Source organism: Etheostoma spectabile, chromosome 20 (genome assembly GCF_008692095.1).
Source record: "Etheostoma spectabile isolate EspeVRDwgs_2016 chromosome 20, UIUC_Espe_1.0, whole genome shotgun sequence".
In the NCBI taxonomy this organism is placed as follows: Eukaryota; Metazoa; Chordata; class Actinopteri; order Perciformes; family Percidae; genus Etheostoma; species Etheostoma spectabile.
In genome coordinates this window covers 25,233,910-25,251,871 of record NC_045752.1, presented here as the reverse complement: position 1 = coordinate 25,251,871, position 17,962 = coordinate 25,233,910, and the positions used below count along the sequence as shown (strand labels likewise).

Sequence of the window (17,962 nt, the reverse complement as noted above, 5' to 3'; positions counted from 1 at the left end):
ATTCCAGAATAAATTGCATTTATGCTGAACAGTATTGGCAGAGTTTATTACCAGGCCTTAGAAATGCACAGAGTGACTTCCCTTTTCTTCAACCTGCTACTTTCTACCCCCCTCCCAACCCAACCTCTACCTATCCAGTCTTCTCCTGGTTACAGTGTCTAGGCCTGTCAGGAGATGCTGCTGAGAGGACCGAGAGATGACAAAATCAGCTCAGATCAGACCTGATCCCGACACACGCATACACACACACACACACACACACATACGCACAGGCACCGCAGTGTGCTGACCAGTGAGCGGTAAAGAGGCCCAGTGTCTGTGTCCCACCTCATCTTCATCAGACCTCCCAGCCCTGACCCAGAATCCTCCAGACCTGCCGCCCAGCTCCCTCTGTGTGTGTTTGTGTGGTTGTGTGTGTGTGCGTGTGTGCTTCCTCTGACCACATCCATATATACTGTGGTTGCGGCCCGGGCTGCTCAGGTGGCCTCGGAGTGTGAGTGTGATATGATGGCTTTTGGCACAGTGGGCTCTCCTGCCCAGTAGCCCGAGTGTCAGGCCAAATATCAGAAGAGAGGTGAAGAATGAAGGGATGGAAAGAAGACAAAGAGGAAGCATGGGTAGATGAAAAATAACGAGTTCACTAGAGTCCTACAGGGCATTATGCTCCTCCTTCCCTTCATACCTTACAGTCTAATCTCCTGGATCAGAGGCTTAGTCACATTGGAATCTATTGATTCATGTACATGGAAATGAATTTCCCATATTTTTATGACACTCAGCGCAAATTTCAATTGGAAGCATCCTTCGTGTCTGCACCGGGACTGCAGCAGAGAAGCTGTATTGTTTTGTTGTTTTTTGTATTATTATAACTAGATTGCTACAGTAGCAACATTTATTCCCGAGTGGTTTTTATTTCTAAGTTTAAAGAACCAGTGAATCTGTGGCGGCAGCAACTTTAAGTGAATGCAGCCCATCCACTGCAGACATTCCAAAACAGAAGTCAATTGGGTCCACCCACCCACCCCTAAGTATTTGTGACATGGTCTGTGGTGCGTCTTAATTGGGAGTTTTCAAATACCTTGGTATATTTCTCATTAGTAGAAGTTGGCAGAGTAGAATTTTTAATACTTAATGGTGTTTTTGGGATGTTGAACACATTAGTCATTTCAGATTTTAAAAATGGAATCATTATGTAGATGAAAATAGCTGTAAACCGAAGATATAAGAGCGGCGAGAGTGAACCAGAACAATTAAGTGGTAGCGGGACAGCTAAACAATGAGCTGAAAGTCCCCATTAAAGGGTAACTCTACCGTTTAACAACCTGGGCCCTAGTTTTTGTGTGTAAGTGACTGATAGGAACAACAATCTATGAAATTGGACCAGGATTGAGCGTGATTGCTGTAACCGGAAGCCACAGACTGGGCTGCAATGTAACCCTATGGGGCAAATGTGCATCGTCAATTTGGTCCACTTAAAGTTTTTTTTTTTTTTTTTTTGAGCCTCTTTGAGACCTTTCTGTTTAACCAAAAACAGTTCTAAGGTCACTAATGTTAAACCCACCAGACTGCATTTAAAAAAGCAATACTTTTAACACATTTTCACATAACATAAACTATGTGTTTATTTCAACCAAAACTAGATTTGTGATGGTTGGAAAAGTAGAAAGACGACCCAAAACAGGTTTTCATAGTTTTATTTTGTTTCTGTTTCCAATACTAAAATTACTGTTTGTTTACATGGAGTCTGGTGGGTTTAGCAAAGTGGATTTTTATGTTTAAAAAAAGGGGTTTACTCTTTAACAGAAAGTTCAGCCTCCTTAGAAATCCTTTCCATAACATCAGACACTTAGAATTTTAATCTGAGCCTGTCAGCGGAAAAGCAAGCCCTTTTGTGAAGGTAAATACAAGCTGGACACTTGCCCTTACGTTGTAGCTTGTTTTGCTGCTGCCAGCTGCACTGATCTTGCTTAATACTGGACCAATGTCAAAAAACGTAGTTCCCCTCAGTCACTTGGACATAAAAACATAGGAGAACAGTTTAAAAAAAAAAAGGCTAGTTACCCTTTGAGCTCCGTAACGTTGAGAGTAGCTGCAGATTCAGCCGATAATTATCTGTAGGTTCATCACTACCAGATACAGCTTGCACATTAATCATTGTTTTCATATCATCATTTGATGTGCAACCCGTTCTCATCCCAACTCGTCACATTCTAACCCTAACCCTTTTCATTGACCCATAGATTCTTGTGTGAGGCCAAAAATCCACTAATTTGGCATTGGTAATTCAAAATGGCGGACTTCCTGTTGAGTTTAGGATGTGGCTCCAAGAAGCTTTTTGTCTAAATTTAATCCATATGTGCACCGATTTTCAGTAGTCTACGTGAAAGTCAAAGGAGGGGTCTTCACTTTTTAAAACTGTTAGGGGGCGCTAGTGAGTATTTTTTGCACGCCTATTAAAAGAAACCCTTAAAATATCTATATTTCCACCTGTCCGACCTCAAATTTTGGTGAGTTTTCAGGCATGGTTAGGTTCTCAAAAAGGTGATTAATTTATAAAAAAATAAAAACAAGAATAAAAAATAATAATCCTCAAGTTTCAAGTGGGCCTTCGCCGGCCAACAGTTCAATTCAATTCAATTCAATTTTATTTATAGTATCAATTCATAACAAGAGTTATCTCGAGACACTTTACAGATAGAGTTGACAGTTGTTGGCGCTTGGGCCCTAAAAGTGTATTTTATTTTATTTAAGTAATCATACAGGTGAAAACTAAAACATGAAAAGACATGAGCACAGACAATCACAAAACAAGAGGTGGTGAGCTGTAGGAGGAGAAAGAAAAAAAACATCGCAATTGTGGCGATGAAGGAGATAGTGAGGGAGTGGGTATTAGAGTAAAAAGAAAAAGTTCAATGAACCAGTTCTTAAAATCACAAAATAAAAACATTTCTTAGAATGACACTGCTGGGTTGGCCGAGGCGGAGGCCCAACACCTGGGGGGAAGCCCCAGTTTGCAGCCCAGATGTATTCATTCACAGGATGGTAATGTCAGTCTCGGGCAGCCATATTTAAAGTGAAAGCCTGACTCCAACAACAAATGAACTGAAGAGAAAAACATATTTACCAAACAAAAAAACATGGACTAACTAAATACAAAACTGTGAACAACAAAAAGTAAACCCCCACGCAGGCTATGCCCCTTTAACCATGGGCCCTGAGAGCTCTCCACACCTGCTTCACACAGTTTCCTTGCTGGTCCATCCAAAACCCCAAGAACTCCAGCCTCCTCTTTCATCAGCAAGTCTCCTACCAAGAGCTGCTGTTAAGTATTTGATATTCAATTATCTTATAGGATATATACGATCATACAATTAATATGATTATCCTATGAGATAGCAGCTGACTGACGGTCCTCCTCCACAGGTGAGCTACCACCACTAATAAAATCACTGTACTTCAGATATAATAATTCGAAGCAAATCAATATATAGCAACACATGTGCACTAAATGAGATAATAATAGTGATACTAATCTTAAACTAATAAGTTCCCACGGCGCTATTGCACACAGTACACATACTGGTTGTGACAATGATAGAAGTCCACAGTGGACTGAGGCATTGTGTTACATCACTGCTATCAACAGCGCCGTGCGCGATTATAATCTTTAACATGACTGTTGAGCCAGTTTTATTCAGTCCTTGTTGACGTCATAATTTATGGTTAACTTTATATTTTTCATTACCTGAAGCGTTTATTAAACCTATTTATTTTCCCTCCCATAGTCACAGTGTGGCTCATTCTCTCATTTTCGTACCTTCTTTTCCCAGGACGTCATCATGTGGCGTGGCCGATGTCAGCAGCGTCACGCTGATCCCTGTGATGGAGGAGGACCTGCACCAGCTTTACCTCCAACAGCCTGGCATGGAGATCTTGTTTTTAACTGACCCAAAGGTGCCAATCCGTCAAAGAGAAACAGTATTATGACTGCATTTGATTGGAGCTTAAAATGTATTTTAAGCCTTAAACCTGGAGCCAAGCCCAGACGGTGGGCTCGTGAGCGAGCATCTGGTGGCCGGGTTTGCCACGGAGCCCGGTCGGGCACAGCCCGAACAAGCAACGTGGCACCTCCCCTCCAGCCCATGGGCCCACCACCTGTGGAGGATCCAAAGGGGTCGGGTGCACTTACATGGGTGGCAGCGAAGGTCAGGTGCGGCAGACGGGCTCTGGGACGTGGACCTGGGCGCCTCCCTAGGGAGGTGTTCCAGCACGTCCAGCTGGGAGAGGCCTCAGGAAGACCCAGGACTAGGTGGAGAGATTATATCTCCAACCTGCCTGGGAACGCCTCGGATCCCCAGTCGGAGCTGGTTGATGTGCTCGGGAAAGGGAAGTTTGGGGTCCCCTACTGGGGCTGCTGCCCTGCGACCCAATACCGGATAAAGCGGATGAAGATGGATGGATGGATGGAGTCCGATATTACAGAGAGGAACCACAACGGCACACATGGCGTAACCAGATGTTTTCCTGATGTATTTGACCGCTAAAAGCAAACAAAAGTCATAGATTTAATAACTCACAATTTAAAGTTATAATAAGGTGATCTGAAAGAGAAGGGGCACGAGGAGCTAATTTGACTGTGTCACAGTGATGGTCAACACAGTGATGTGATGATGCTACCATGCTAGCCGGGCTGCAGCGTACTCCCCAGGCTAGTGTGCTGCCTGGGAGCCTCCATCAGCTCCTCCCCCCTCTTTTCATTGCTGAGAAATTATCCTGGAAAGGGTTAACACCCCCCCGCCCTAGCCCCCCCACCCCCCATCTTGCCCTACTCTTCATCTCCTTTTTCTCCCACTTTGGCTTCCACCCCCACCTTCCAGACACACAAACGCACGCATGCACGCACGCACGCACGCACACACACACACACACACACACACCCCAGCCATCCTCCATCCCCTGCATCCATTTGCACATCATCTGGCTTGTCTGCATATTGTCAGTTGCAGCCGACCCAGCCATTCATCACCTGTTGGCGACTCCCAGCGCCCTCCACTCTTAATTGTTCCCTCTCTGACCTAGAGAATAGAGAATGATGTTTCCTCTGCCTGAGAAAAAGAAGAAGAAAGAAAGAAAGAAAGAAAGAAAGAAAGAAAAAAGAAAGAAAGAAAGAAAGAAGTTGCTTTTAGATTTAAATCGGAAGCAACAATGGTCACTCTCCTTTTCGTTTTTTCTCCTCTATCCATCTTTTCTGTGTTTCTAGGTCAGATTAGAGGAGAGAAGATGGAGACAAGTAGAGAGGGGAAGGAAAGACGTGAAATCCTGGTCCATAAGTGCCAGTCCATTATAGTATGTTTACATATAACGGCCTGAGAGTGGGTGTGTGTCGATATGGGGGGTGGGGGGTGGGGCACTTAGGTAGACCACATACACACATACAGTATGTGCATGGATGCACAGACACACACACACACACACACACACGCACACACACACAGGAGTTATGCACCCTTATCAGCATTCCATTTGCATCTGTGTTCAGCTGGGCTGAGCACACGTGTCCCTTTATCTTCCCTCTCTTACTTCTTGTATTGTTCTCCTTTCCTGAACCTGTCTTCATCCTTCTGTCTTTCTATCTGTCTTTTGTTTTAATCTCATCGTTTATCTATTCATGCTTTATCTCTCTTTTCTCATTATATAATAATGGTATGTAATGTCACATTGTGCCTGAAATATATCAGAATCATTTTTGGAAGTGGTATGGTTCTCTAAATATTAGTATTGTGGAGGTGGGACTACACGACAGACTTTGCAACAAAACAAAAAAAAATGAATAGAAGATTGAAATGATTTCTTTACAACAAGCCAAGATCATCTCCATTTGAAGGCATCTACTGGGCTAACTCGAGACCTCTGACAGGTTCTAATTGTAGTGAGGAAATAAAATAAAAACAGATGGTCAATGTTATGAGTATTAGCGTTGCATAGTCTGTCCACCAGAGGACACTCTACAACGTCCCTGTTAGTGATGGCGTTGCATAGCCTGTCCACCAGAGGACGCTCTACAGCGCCCTGTTAGTGATGGCGTGCATAGTCTGTCACGAGGACGCTCTACAACGTCCCTGTTAGTGATGGCGTTGCATAGTCTGTCCACCAGAGGACGCTCTACAACTCCTGTTAGTGATGGTGTTGCATAGTCTGTCCACCAGAGGACGCTACAACGTCCCGTTAGTGATGGCGTTGCATAGTCTGTCCTAGAGGACGCTCTTCAACGTCCCTGTTAGTGATGGCGTTGTATAGTCTGTCCACCAGAGGACGCTCTACAACGTCCCTGTTAGTGAGGCGTTGGGAGTCTGTCCACAGAGGACACTCTACAACGTCCCTGTGAGTGATGGCGTTGCATAGTCTGTCCTCCAGAGGAGCTCTTCAACGTCCCTGTTAGTGATGGAGTTGCATGTCTATCCACAGAGGACGCTCTACAAGTCCCGTTAGTGATTGAGTGCTAGTCTGTCCCCCAGAGGACGCTCTACAACGTCCCTGTTAGCGATGGTGTTGTTAATGTGTTTAAGGACTTTAAGTTTCATTTCTTAAGTTTGTATTTTTATACATTTTATTTATCTGGACTTTCATACATTTTGATGTTCCTCTGTTCTGTTGTGACCATAAAACAAATTATTATCCTATCATTTTAGTGAGTACTAACAGCCACTGTCCAAACATCCATATTGTACGTGTTTGGAGTTAGAAAGGGATGGAATGAAAGAAAAAAGAGACACTACTAGGGAGAAAACAGATACTAGCAAATACAAAAGGAAACACTACACATCATGACACGTACCTCATGCAAACCACAAGGACCCTCTAATAAAAAACAATCCTTTGTAGTGCTACTAATAGTTAGACACTCCACAGAATTTGCCTTTACTTTTATTGTTCCAATACAATTAAATGTATCGCAGATAAAATCTGTCTCCTCAGGTCTTTCTTTTTATTGGATGAGTTGACCTATTGTACAGCTAGGAAATGAAAAGAAAGAGAGAAGGATTCAACATGTAGCAATGTTGGCTGGAACTGAACCTGGGATATTGCTATTATATAGTTTGAGTCTTAAGTACTTCTCTAGCACCCACTAGAGTGAACAGTCTGTTATCAGATAATCTAATTGATCTATTCTGTTTTACTGAAACATGGCTGGGCCATGGAGAATATGCCAGTCTACATGAAGCCACTCCTCCCAGTCATAATAATACTCATATTCCTAAAGGCTAAGGCCAGTATTCATCACCCCCCCCCCCCCCCCCCAACCGGCCCCGTCAGACACCGCCTACCAAGAGCCTGGGTCTGTCCCAGGTTTCTCCCTGAAAGGGAGTTTTTCCTCACCACTGGTGCACTAAATGCTTGCTGTTGGGGGAATTACTGGAATTGTTGGGTCTTTGTAAATTATAGAGTGTAGTCTAGACCAACTCTATCTGTAAAGTGTCTTGAGGTGACTCTTGATCATGATTTGATACTTTAAATAAAATTTAATTGAAAATTGAATAGAGTACTACTGCCTGACCCAAAACTGATCGGTCCTGACCAAGGTTTGTTGCATAAAGTTTTGGACTCGGGTCGGGTTCAAGTTTGATATTTTCCAAATGGAAATTGTCATTTTTCTTTTATATATTCTTGTGTTGTCTGTCAGCCCAGTGGAAAGAGAAAGAGACATATTGTAGCCATTGTGTTACATTAGCCTGGCGGCCAACGCTCATCATGTGTAGCAGTTAAAGCTAACCTGGGCTCGTTAAACAACAAAACACAGCTGCTAAAGGTTAATGGTATTGTTGCTTCTGCCTGTGCGTTGTGTTTAAAGTGAGAAAGAGACTAAACTCACCTGGATGAGTGTACGTACTGTATGTCGTTGGTACTTCTGGAGGAGTTTGAGCTGTGTTAAACTGACTCACCCAGATGCCGCATGGTTCGGCGGCTGAAGATGGCTTCTGCTTGGGTGACCACGCCGTAGCTTCGGGATCCGCCAGGGCCGCTCTTTCTCGTCGTTGTACTTCATATAAGTCTCTATATAATAGCATCTTTGTCTTCAATAGTGTTCTCCAAGGGGTAGCATCTGGCGTGCAGCCTGCAGCGTGCTGCCTCCTGTGATTGTCTCCCTCAGGACAAAATCTCAATCTGAATCTTCTTTCCAAAATGCTGCTTTGGCTAAATCAGATCAACCAACATGTAACGTGTCAGCCAATCCCTGTCAATCAGCAAGCCATGCCCACTTCTCTAAAGACACTAAACAGTTTTCAAAAAACACAGGAATTAAATAAATTGTAGCTTCAGTTTTGCAATCAGATGTTCTGGTCATGTCTACCAGGGTCATGTTAAGTGCAGTCTGTTAGAGTCTTAAAGATGTTGGCAAAGGCCAGGTTTGGGTCTCAGTGGTAGGCCTGTGCAGAACTGGTGCTGCTAATATTATGCTCATTAAGAAGTCAGGTGGGTCAGCCGGCTAGTTGAGTAGTAGTTGAATTGAACAGCCAAAGGAATTTCAGGGGACTGCACTTCCTCTGTTTAATTGTGTTTAGACTCAAAATCACTCACAAACATGATCACACCGGCATGCTATGTCTGTATTAAAATGGTTCACAGCAGGCTTTGACAACTGCAGTACTCGATGCGGTTGGAGCAAGCAGAGTAGTGCTTGTTCTCAGTCTTGAGGCAGCCATTTTAAACTATCTGACCACACTGCATATCATCATCACAGACAATAAAGTTAGTCATCAAACGTGTCGTTGTGTTTGCCCAGTCACCTTGCTTTTACCTTCTTCTTTAAGTGCTGTTGTACGTATCATTTGTCCTGTTTAAATGTTAAAGAGTAACCAATGCCAGCTGCTCGCATCAAAACCATCGCACCCACTTGAGGAGTTTGCTCATGGGGAAGGGGGGAGGACGTGCTCCTCCTTCTCTTCCTCCTCCTCCGCCTCTATCTTTTTTCACTTGGTTGTCTCTGCCAGTTATCTTTTGTCCCTTCATTCTTCATTTCATCTGTGATGAAGACCTCATGCCATACCGGAGACTGATCCCCTCTCCTCCATCTCTCTCCCATCCGTCCACCTCTTCAATAATAAATGGATGCTTCCATTATGAGCTGCTAAGAGCATTGAATCATAGTCAGTCATGCTCTGGAGGGACAGGGGACAGCTAGGAGATGGCATTGGGGCATTTTTGCAGAGAAGTCAAGCTGACATGCTAGTGCCACTAGCATAAATACCCATATATGGGATATTTGCACAATTTAGATATAGAAGTAGAAATATTTTGGAAGTTATGTAAACCGCGAGAACATTGAATGTTTAATTTGGTGGTCTAAGGAAAGGCCAGGCAGCCATCAACTAAAAGGCTCAATATGACCAAATCTGTATCACTACCTAAAGCACTAGTGTTTCAGACTAAGGACAGAAGTTAAAATATACTAGTAAGGCCATTCTGAAGCAATAATGTAACTTTGTCTGTTAAGCGCTATGCTAACACTTCCTATTTGTTGGGCCTGTCATACAAGCACTAAGCGCTAAACCACGGATATTAAACTAAGGCTGGGCGATATGGAGAAAATCAAATATCACGATATTTTTGACCAAATACATCAATATTGATACCGCAACAATATTGTAGTGTTGACAAGTGTTGTTACTACAGTATGTGTGGTTACAGTTAACTTGGTGCAGCTGGCTGTATTGGGAGCAGGCTACAAATGGAAACAGAGTTCAGATATGTACACGTGCTGAACTCACCTGCTGCTAAAACTGGCTTCCTGAGTGGTTTTATTCTAAAATACCTTTTAAAGAATTTCAAAAGAGGCTCACAGTCTAGTACACGGGTCTGTTTTTCTTGTTAATGTCCAACTGGCCAAGACAAACACGACATGGTTTAAATGGGGGTTGTCAAATTTGGTTGTTGAAACAAAAAAGGGTCTTGGAAGGGTGTCAGTTATGTCCCCAACAACAAGCTAAACAGATAATTCAGTCTATTATGATGTAAACAGATATTCCATGTAAATCTCAGATTTAATCTCATAAAATCTCATAGATTTAAAAACTGGCATGCAGCCAGTCCTGCATTCAGAGGACTAAAGGTTCTCTCCTAAAATGAGCACGCAAACTTCATAACTTTATGCATATGACATATGACAATGCATATACAATAAACTTGATAGTGTCTTTTTCTTAAAGTGACTGTCAAAAAATGTGACTTATTTAATTACTTCTCTTAATATTGCATGCTTTTCTTTTAATAATCCGACTCTACCTCAACCTATGATTTTATTCTTTATATTTATATATATATATATATATATTTATATATACTACTTTTGTCACATCATCACTTGTTTTTATAATCCACCTACCTCCTCAGATTAGGTTTGAGTCTACAATTACATACTTGATTGAAAGTTAAAAATACATGTATGAATAGATACATTAGCTTTTACAAAGTACTTGAATAAGTAACCTAAACAATACGTAATGTTGAGGACACTTTTTTTAGGAAATAGGCATCAACCTTAATGCAGTGAACTAGCAGATGGCAGAAAGAGAGATAACCATGCATATGTCTGCGCATTACCTTCAATTTCATGCTCACTGTCCTAAAAGTCTAATGTCTTAAACCGGACTCTTCCAGCGCCCAGGATGACCAGCGGGACAACGGTAAACACTTGCATAATGGTGCCGTCCCACAATAAGCAGCGCCCGGCCGTGCCTGCTGAAATTGCATATTAATATGGATGGCAGTTTATAATTCATAGGGCAGGATTACTTGGGAGTGCTGGTCCCAGGCCTGCTCCCAGCACTGACACATCGGGTACTAACAATACTGGACATGTTTCGCTCTCTGCTGCCCAACCCAATGCCCATTATAATAATATATTCACAGATTAAAGGGGTTTTATCTTAGAGATCCATGAATTATGAATGGGGCATTTCAAAATTTAATTGCCCCGAATTAAATGATTCAAGATAATGTTTCTTTTATAAATTGGTAATAGGGCCAGGGGGCAAAGAGGGGGAGAAGTACATTAAATAAACCTTTTTTTTTTGCCCCAACAAAAAGAAGAAAGGAGAGGAATAATAGACGGTTGCAAAGAAGGTTGAAAAGAAACGACACTACACGCAAGAGGTGAGAAGTGAGATGAAGTTTAATCTTTGACAACTTCAGGACAAGCTCTCTTATCAGCTCCAGCTTTCCTCCAGGTGTTTCTACACTGGCAGAAGCCCAGCACTACGGGGAAATAGTGACAACTGGTTCAACTGGATAGCTATGTACCAGCCCAGGACACACACACGAGCGCACGCACGCACAGTTCAAAAGTTGATTCTTTGATTAGTCAACATAAAATTAATTAGAAACTAAACTGATTAACTTCCAAACGCTCACTGGTTATCTTAGTCTTTTATAATAATAATAATAATAATTCATTGAATTTATGTAGCGCTTTTCAAGGACTCAAAGTTGGCAAAGATGAAGCGGGAGGGGGGCATGGGGTTACGGATAGGCAGAGGTGAAGAGATGGGTCCTGAGGTGGAACTGGAAGATGGTGAGGGACTCAGCGGTGCAGATCTCTTGGAGGAGCGAGTATCAGAGCCTGAAGCCCTGGAGGAGGCTCTGTCCCCAAAACTGCCGAGGCTGGGGATGGAGAGGAGACAGACTGAGGTGGATCTGAGGGGCCGTGAGGGTTGGTAGGGGGAGAGGAGGTCAGGGACGTATGAGGGGACCAGATGGTGGAGGGCCTTGTAGGTGAGGACCAGGATTTTGTAGGTAATCCGGAGGGAGATGGGGAGCCAGTGGAGTTGTATTGTTTTTATAGTAAAATGAATATCTTTAGGTTTTGGACACATAGATGACTAAATTATTTTGACCATTTGTGAAAAGTATAATTATTGTGTGAGAAGGCGTGGACCAGCCTCCAATGGCCTCCCCATGAATTGAATTCAATTATCCACCCACACCCACCAGCCCAAATGAGGTGTTTTCACACCCCCTCTACAGTCACTGTGGGCCGTTACTTTATAAAATATTGTAGTGATGTGCAAGTGTTTTCTTTAATTATTTACTTGAATAAGAGAGGCTGTTTTCAGTTATTGGAAATGTTTCCATGTGCAGAGTAATGTCGTTATGAATATGACTGTGATGTTTGCAGTAGATTCATAGGCCAAACACCTTATGCTTACCTTGCATACATTTAACGAGTTATTTTCATACAAATGCACCAATCGGTATTCATGTGGATAAATATGTGTAGATAGGAGGGTGAGTGTGAGCAACCAATAATGACAATAAACTTTAATTGCATAACACCTTCCATACAAGAAATAGCCTACAGCTCAGTGCTTTACAATAACAACATTACATGCGAGTGGTTCACATGAATAGACATTATGAATGTAGACTTAGACGGAAAATAAAATTGTGATGAAGTAATGTTTTCCACTGGGTTGTCCACATTCATAGAGCCTGCATTGAACAACACGGTGAAAACGCGCAGTCGGAATCTCTGAGCACCACAGCTTATGAATTGTCCTTTAAATCTCTCCTTGACCTCCTGGCGTTTACCATCGAGGTTAAAGACAATTAATCGGTAAAGGACAGAGGAGGTTATTTTTTCAGATTATTTGACTCCAACCCGGGTACTACCCACAACCTTTGCTAATGGAAAACCAAAAAAGAGGGAGTGGAGATGAGTGGAGGTATGGTGTACCGTGCAGTTGAAATGCAGCACATAGGTACACTTATTAATGTTTTGGGCTTTCGACCACATCTCACGTTCCAGATTGGTAAATTGACTTTCATCATGTGACCTACAATAAATATGGCAATTTGATCCCTTGATACCAGGTGGTTGTATATGGGGAGGATGGTAAGGTTACCTGTATCTGTTCAGAGATGGTGTTAGATATGAATGGCTTTCTTGATCTTTCTCCAGTAGTCCCCTAACTTTGACCCTGACTGGGAAGAGGATTGGTAAAGGGGTCAAAGTTATGGAGTCAGTGGAGGTCTGGAAAAAAAGGTCTATCTCTGCAGGGATCCTTTCCGTAATGTTGTCAGAAACTAAGAATAATAATGTAAGCCTTTCAGTGGAACAAAAGCATTTTAGTGAACCAAATTGACAATACGCATTTGCCCCATAGGGTTACATTGCAGCCCGTTCTGTGGCTGCCCTCCCCCTTTCTCGGCTTTAACCGCCCAGAGAATTTGGCCCACCCATAAGAGAGAGACATTATGTCTTGCAAACAAGCAAAGCATGGTGCCGGTACCTGATCTGTGCTGCCTGTACGCGCAGATGATAATCCTGTTTCAAGGATTTACGACACTGCACGATCTGTTCCACGCTCTGAGTTGTTGCGATCTGCTGTTAGCCTCCATCTGAAAGCTAACGTTACAGCTAATTTGGCTAAGCTAAGACAGCATGCAATAACTTTAAAAAACACTTAGAATAAAACCTGAAACTATCCGTTAAAATATATAACAGATTTTACGTCAGTTCTACTTTACTTGGGCTCATTTAAAATACAATCAATCAACATTTGTCTTTAGTTATTACTGTAAAGTCCTAATTTAGCAGCAGCCTGCTTTAAGGTTGAGTTAATGTTATTTTAGACTGAATCAAGCTGTCAGCTAGCAGTTAGCCAAATTAGCTGTTAGCTAAACTAACATTAGCTTCCCGGTGGAAACTAACGGAAGACCACTACAACTACGACCGGAAGTGTGGAACAGACCGTGTAATGCGTATATCCTCGTAAAACAGGATTATCCTCTGCGCATGCGTGAACATCTTGCGCATGACAGATCGTGCAGGCAACACAGATCGGGTACCAACACATGGCAGTTGGTCAAGGCCACACCCCCACTCTGCCACGGGGAAAGAAACTTCAGATACAGTATTAGGGGACCACTAAGGCCTATATAAAAGAGACTTCAGATACAGTATTAGGGGACCACTAAGGTCTATTTAAAAGAGACTTCAGATACAGTATTAGGGGACCACTAAGGTCTATTTAAGAGACTTCAGATACAGTATTAGGGACCACTAAGGTCTATATAAAAGAGACTTCAGATACAGTATTAGGGGACCACTAAGGTCTATTTAAGAGACTTCAGATACAGTATTAGGGGACCACTAAGGTCTATTTAAAAGAGACTTCAGATACAGTAATAGGGGACCAATAACGCCTATATAAAAGGGACTTCAGATACAGTATTAAGGGACCACTAAGGTCTATATAAAAGAGACTTCAGATACAGTATTAAGGGACCACTAAGGTCTACTATATAAAAGGGACTTCAGATACAGTATTAGGGGACCACCAAGGTCTTTATAAAAGAGACTTCAGATACAGTATTAGGGGACCAACAAGGTCTATATAAAAGATACTTCAGATACAGTATTAGGGGACAAACAAGACCTATATAAAAGAGACTTCAGATACAGAATTAGGGGACCACTAAGGCCTATATAAAACCAACCAAAAAGCAGCATGTCATAGGACCTTTAATACCAGATCAGTCAGTCACTTACACAAAAAAATATAGGAAAATAGGTTCCAGGTTGAAAAAAATGAATTACCCTTTAAGGTCACTTTGAGACAAAACTCTGTATAAGTTTACAAGCGTGCCACAAGGTTAGACTGCATTGCTCTGTTAACAATAAGGCTGCTAAAATGCTACTGGAGTCAGGTTATTCTCGAGTGATGATTGTATTCATAGAGATTTAGGTGACAGCCCTATATACAACCACTTGTTATCACCTGAACCAAGTTCCATACTTAGGTTATGTGTACACCCCCCAACAATAGTGGATAGACCTTGATTTGAGATAATTTTGTAACTGCATCAAACATGTATCGCTATTGTGTAGTACCACTTAAAACATAACTATGTCCCTGCATAACTGTAGTAGAACAGAAGCACAAAGCAGCTACACAAAATAATGGTAATGGTGTTGAGTGATCTTCGAAAAGACAATGTTAAAGGAGAGTTAATGGACATTTCAGGTTATGATTTAAATGTTTGAATCAGTAAAAGCAACAGTACAGCTAACACAAACTAAAGAGAGAAAGAACCTACGGCCATACAAAAAGTGTCACGTTGAAATTACCTCATTTTAAGGCAGTTGAACAAAAACTCAAATAATCATCATAGTCATCGTCTTCCGTTTCATCGAGTCCGCAGTGCTGCATATGGCTTTCTTAGTGATCACTGTGTCACTCATCATTCCCTTTTGGTGACCTCCACAGATAATCACTGAAATGTAAACTGAGTACATTCATAAAGATTTAAAACACATAATAAAACACATTATTTGTTTCCAAATAAGGGCTGCAGTTTTTTATACATATATTACTATATATGTATTTATTTTATGTATGTCGTGGAATAAGCTGCTCTTTGTGTCAATTTAATTTTTTCGCTTCAAATTATTTTTCCAGAAAAAAGGAAATAGAGGGCAGTTATTGTTCTTAACTCAGTTGCACACCCCAAAATGCACTAGAGAATATGATTGTCAACTCATGGCATAATGGACATATATGGAGACAAACTGCAGTAATAAAGCAACCAATTCACAAGATTTTGACAAATTTTGGCTTTGTGGTAATAACATTCACCTAACTCCATTTAGTTTTTTTCTCTTAAACTAACAATTTGCTTGAACCAGTTCGTGCTTTTCCCACTTTGCTGTCTTTCTATGATGTAGGCCTCCGACTGTTTAAATGTTAATCTAAGTTTCAAACATAAAAAAGAAGCTACTGTTAGTCAAAAGCTCATTTGCACAGAAGGCTGAGGGACCCACTGGCTGCATTTTAAAACAATTTAAGCAGCTGGATACAGACGGAAAAGCTCTGCGACTTTGAATTTAAAAAACGTCAGCTTCTACTGTATATGTCTGAGCCATTTAAAAGACACAAAAAATAAATAAATAGAATCGGCTGCGGCAGTAAGTGAAATCAATTTATTCACTGTTCTCTTTGGGATTATCTTCAGTTCGACTGGCATTTAGATCGACCACTTCCTGGCCCTTCTGGGTTGAACTCCTAATTGAGTCCAAAGAGGAATTAGCATCTTTGCTGACCTTCTCCTGAGTCTCCTCCTGCAATGGCTCTCCATTAGCCTCCATATCCATAACATACACAGCCTTCTCCCCATTCAGAAGTTGACTGTGCTCCTCCGGCTGGATCTCCTGGCCTTCTTCCACCTCCTCCAGTTTTCGTAAGATGAGAGGAAGCTTTGCATCTGCGTCAGTATTCTCCAGCAAAGCGATGTCGCTTTCCTCGTACAGAGGTAACGGAGCTCCCTCCTCCAGCTTCTTCTCAAAGTGCAAACGTTTGGCCCGCCCACTGGCAGACGCCTTCTCTAGGATCTGTTTCTCAGCGAGATGGAGCTGGATTGCCACACGAGAATGGAGAGACAAATCAGGTTTCTCCAGAATAGAGCGGTCCTCCTAGAAGAGACCAGGCCAGGAGTTAAAAGGTAGAGAAAAGTGAAGGAAGAGGAAAAACATTACAAAAGGTCATAAGTTGGTTAAACATGACAAATTCTAGTCCACAAAACCTTTTTGACTTCAGATTTGGGGTAACTTGCATTCTACAATTTTTGTATCTTTCCGGAATTGTCAATGCAACAATTATGTTTATGTTTTTTTATGTTTTGATTGTGGCCATTCAGTGTTTCCCACAGGTTAAGAATTTACTTTTGGTGGTGGGTGACGCAATATGTGATGGTGCTCCATGTGATGGCTGGGTTCAGTAATAAACTAATCAAACAAAGGCCTATTAACCATTTATTGAAAACAATGACAACAACCCTAACAGATAATTGACAGAAAATGACACAGATGAAGTGTAGCTCATGATGTGCTTTGTCAATTAAATCTGGTTACCCGATTACCATGAGCCCGAATGTTACAGTATACAGTATATATTAACATACTAACACTTAACATTAAAAACATAGCTTACAATGATCCGTACACAAAGTTAACATGCTATTATAAATGATATTATACACTGTGCACATGGCATGTCTCCTCCCATCTCCTGTTAAATCATATTGCACTAAGGCTATCTGACGTTAGTTCTTGTTAAATTAGTTTGTACAAAGTGTTTAGTGTCCTGTTGCACTCAAGTTTTCATCTGAACACATAGCGGTCATTCAAGAAACTCTGGATTGTAAACTTTTCCAGCTAACTTAATAAAATGATTGGTTTTATTTGGGCTTGAGTCTATAATTACAGCTAATTGGTATGGAAACGGAGAGAAAGCTTGAGCAGGCTTAGTTAGCAGCGATTAGCTCCAGCTAGCAGTTAGCTCTGTTTAGCTCCAGCTAGCAGTGAGCTCCGTTTAGCCCCAGCTAGCAGTGAGCTCCGTTTAGCTTCAGTTAACTTAATTTTGAAGATCAGTTTGAGCGGAGAGACTCCACAGGGGCGGCTGTAGCTCAGTGGTAGAGTGATTGCCTGCCAGTTGGAAGGTTGGTGGTTCAATCCCTAGCCCTGCAGTCCCATGTCGAAGTGTCCTTGGGCAAGACACTGAACCCCGAGTTGCCCCCGGTGCTGCGCATCGGAGTGTGAGTGTATATCTGATGAGCAGGTGGCACCTTGTACGGCAGCCACGGCCACAGTGTATCAATGTGTGTGAATGGTGAATGTTTCCTGTATGATGTAAAAGCGCTTTGAATCAACTTTAAGTTGAGAAAAGCGCTATATAAATACAGCATTTACAGGGAGGGTGACCAACCAGAATGATAGATGATGTTGGGGGTGCTTTCACAGCTAACAAAGTACAACTACTTTATTACCTTGCTTAAGTAGACATTTTTGGTATCTATACTTTACTGGAGACTTTTTACTCCTTCTTACGTTTTAAAAAAAGCCTCGTTACTTCTACTTCAGTTTGGTTTGTTTTCATCAACCCTTCTACATCCCTGGCCGTACCTGGAC

At 41.9% G+C, this 17,962-nt stretch overlaps 1 protein-coding gene across 4 annotated transcripts in view; it reads right to left on the bottom strand.

Annotated features, from left to right (window-relative positions):
• Nucleotides 1-4,968: 4,968 nt before the first annotated feature.
• The window catches only part of setd3 (SET domain containing 3, actin histidine methyltransferase), a 74,318-nt gene continuing 61,324 nt past the window's right edge, over nt 4,969-17,962 (bottom strand). For 3 of the 4 annotated variants that reach the window (XM_032500655.1, XM_032500654.1, XM_032500656.1), the window contains one exon: nt 15,100-16,468. In XM_032500655.1, the coding sequence (XP_032356546.1) occupies nt 15,980-16,468 (489 nt within the window). In that variant the 3' untranslated portion in view covers nt 15,100-15,979. Of the gene's footprint in view, nt 5,106-15,099; nt 16,469-17,962 lie in introns of those variants that run through there. The other variant, XM_032500653.1, reaches the window with a different exon arrangement.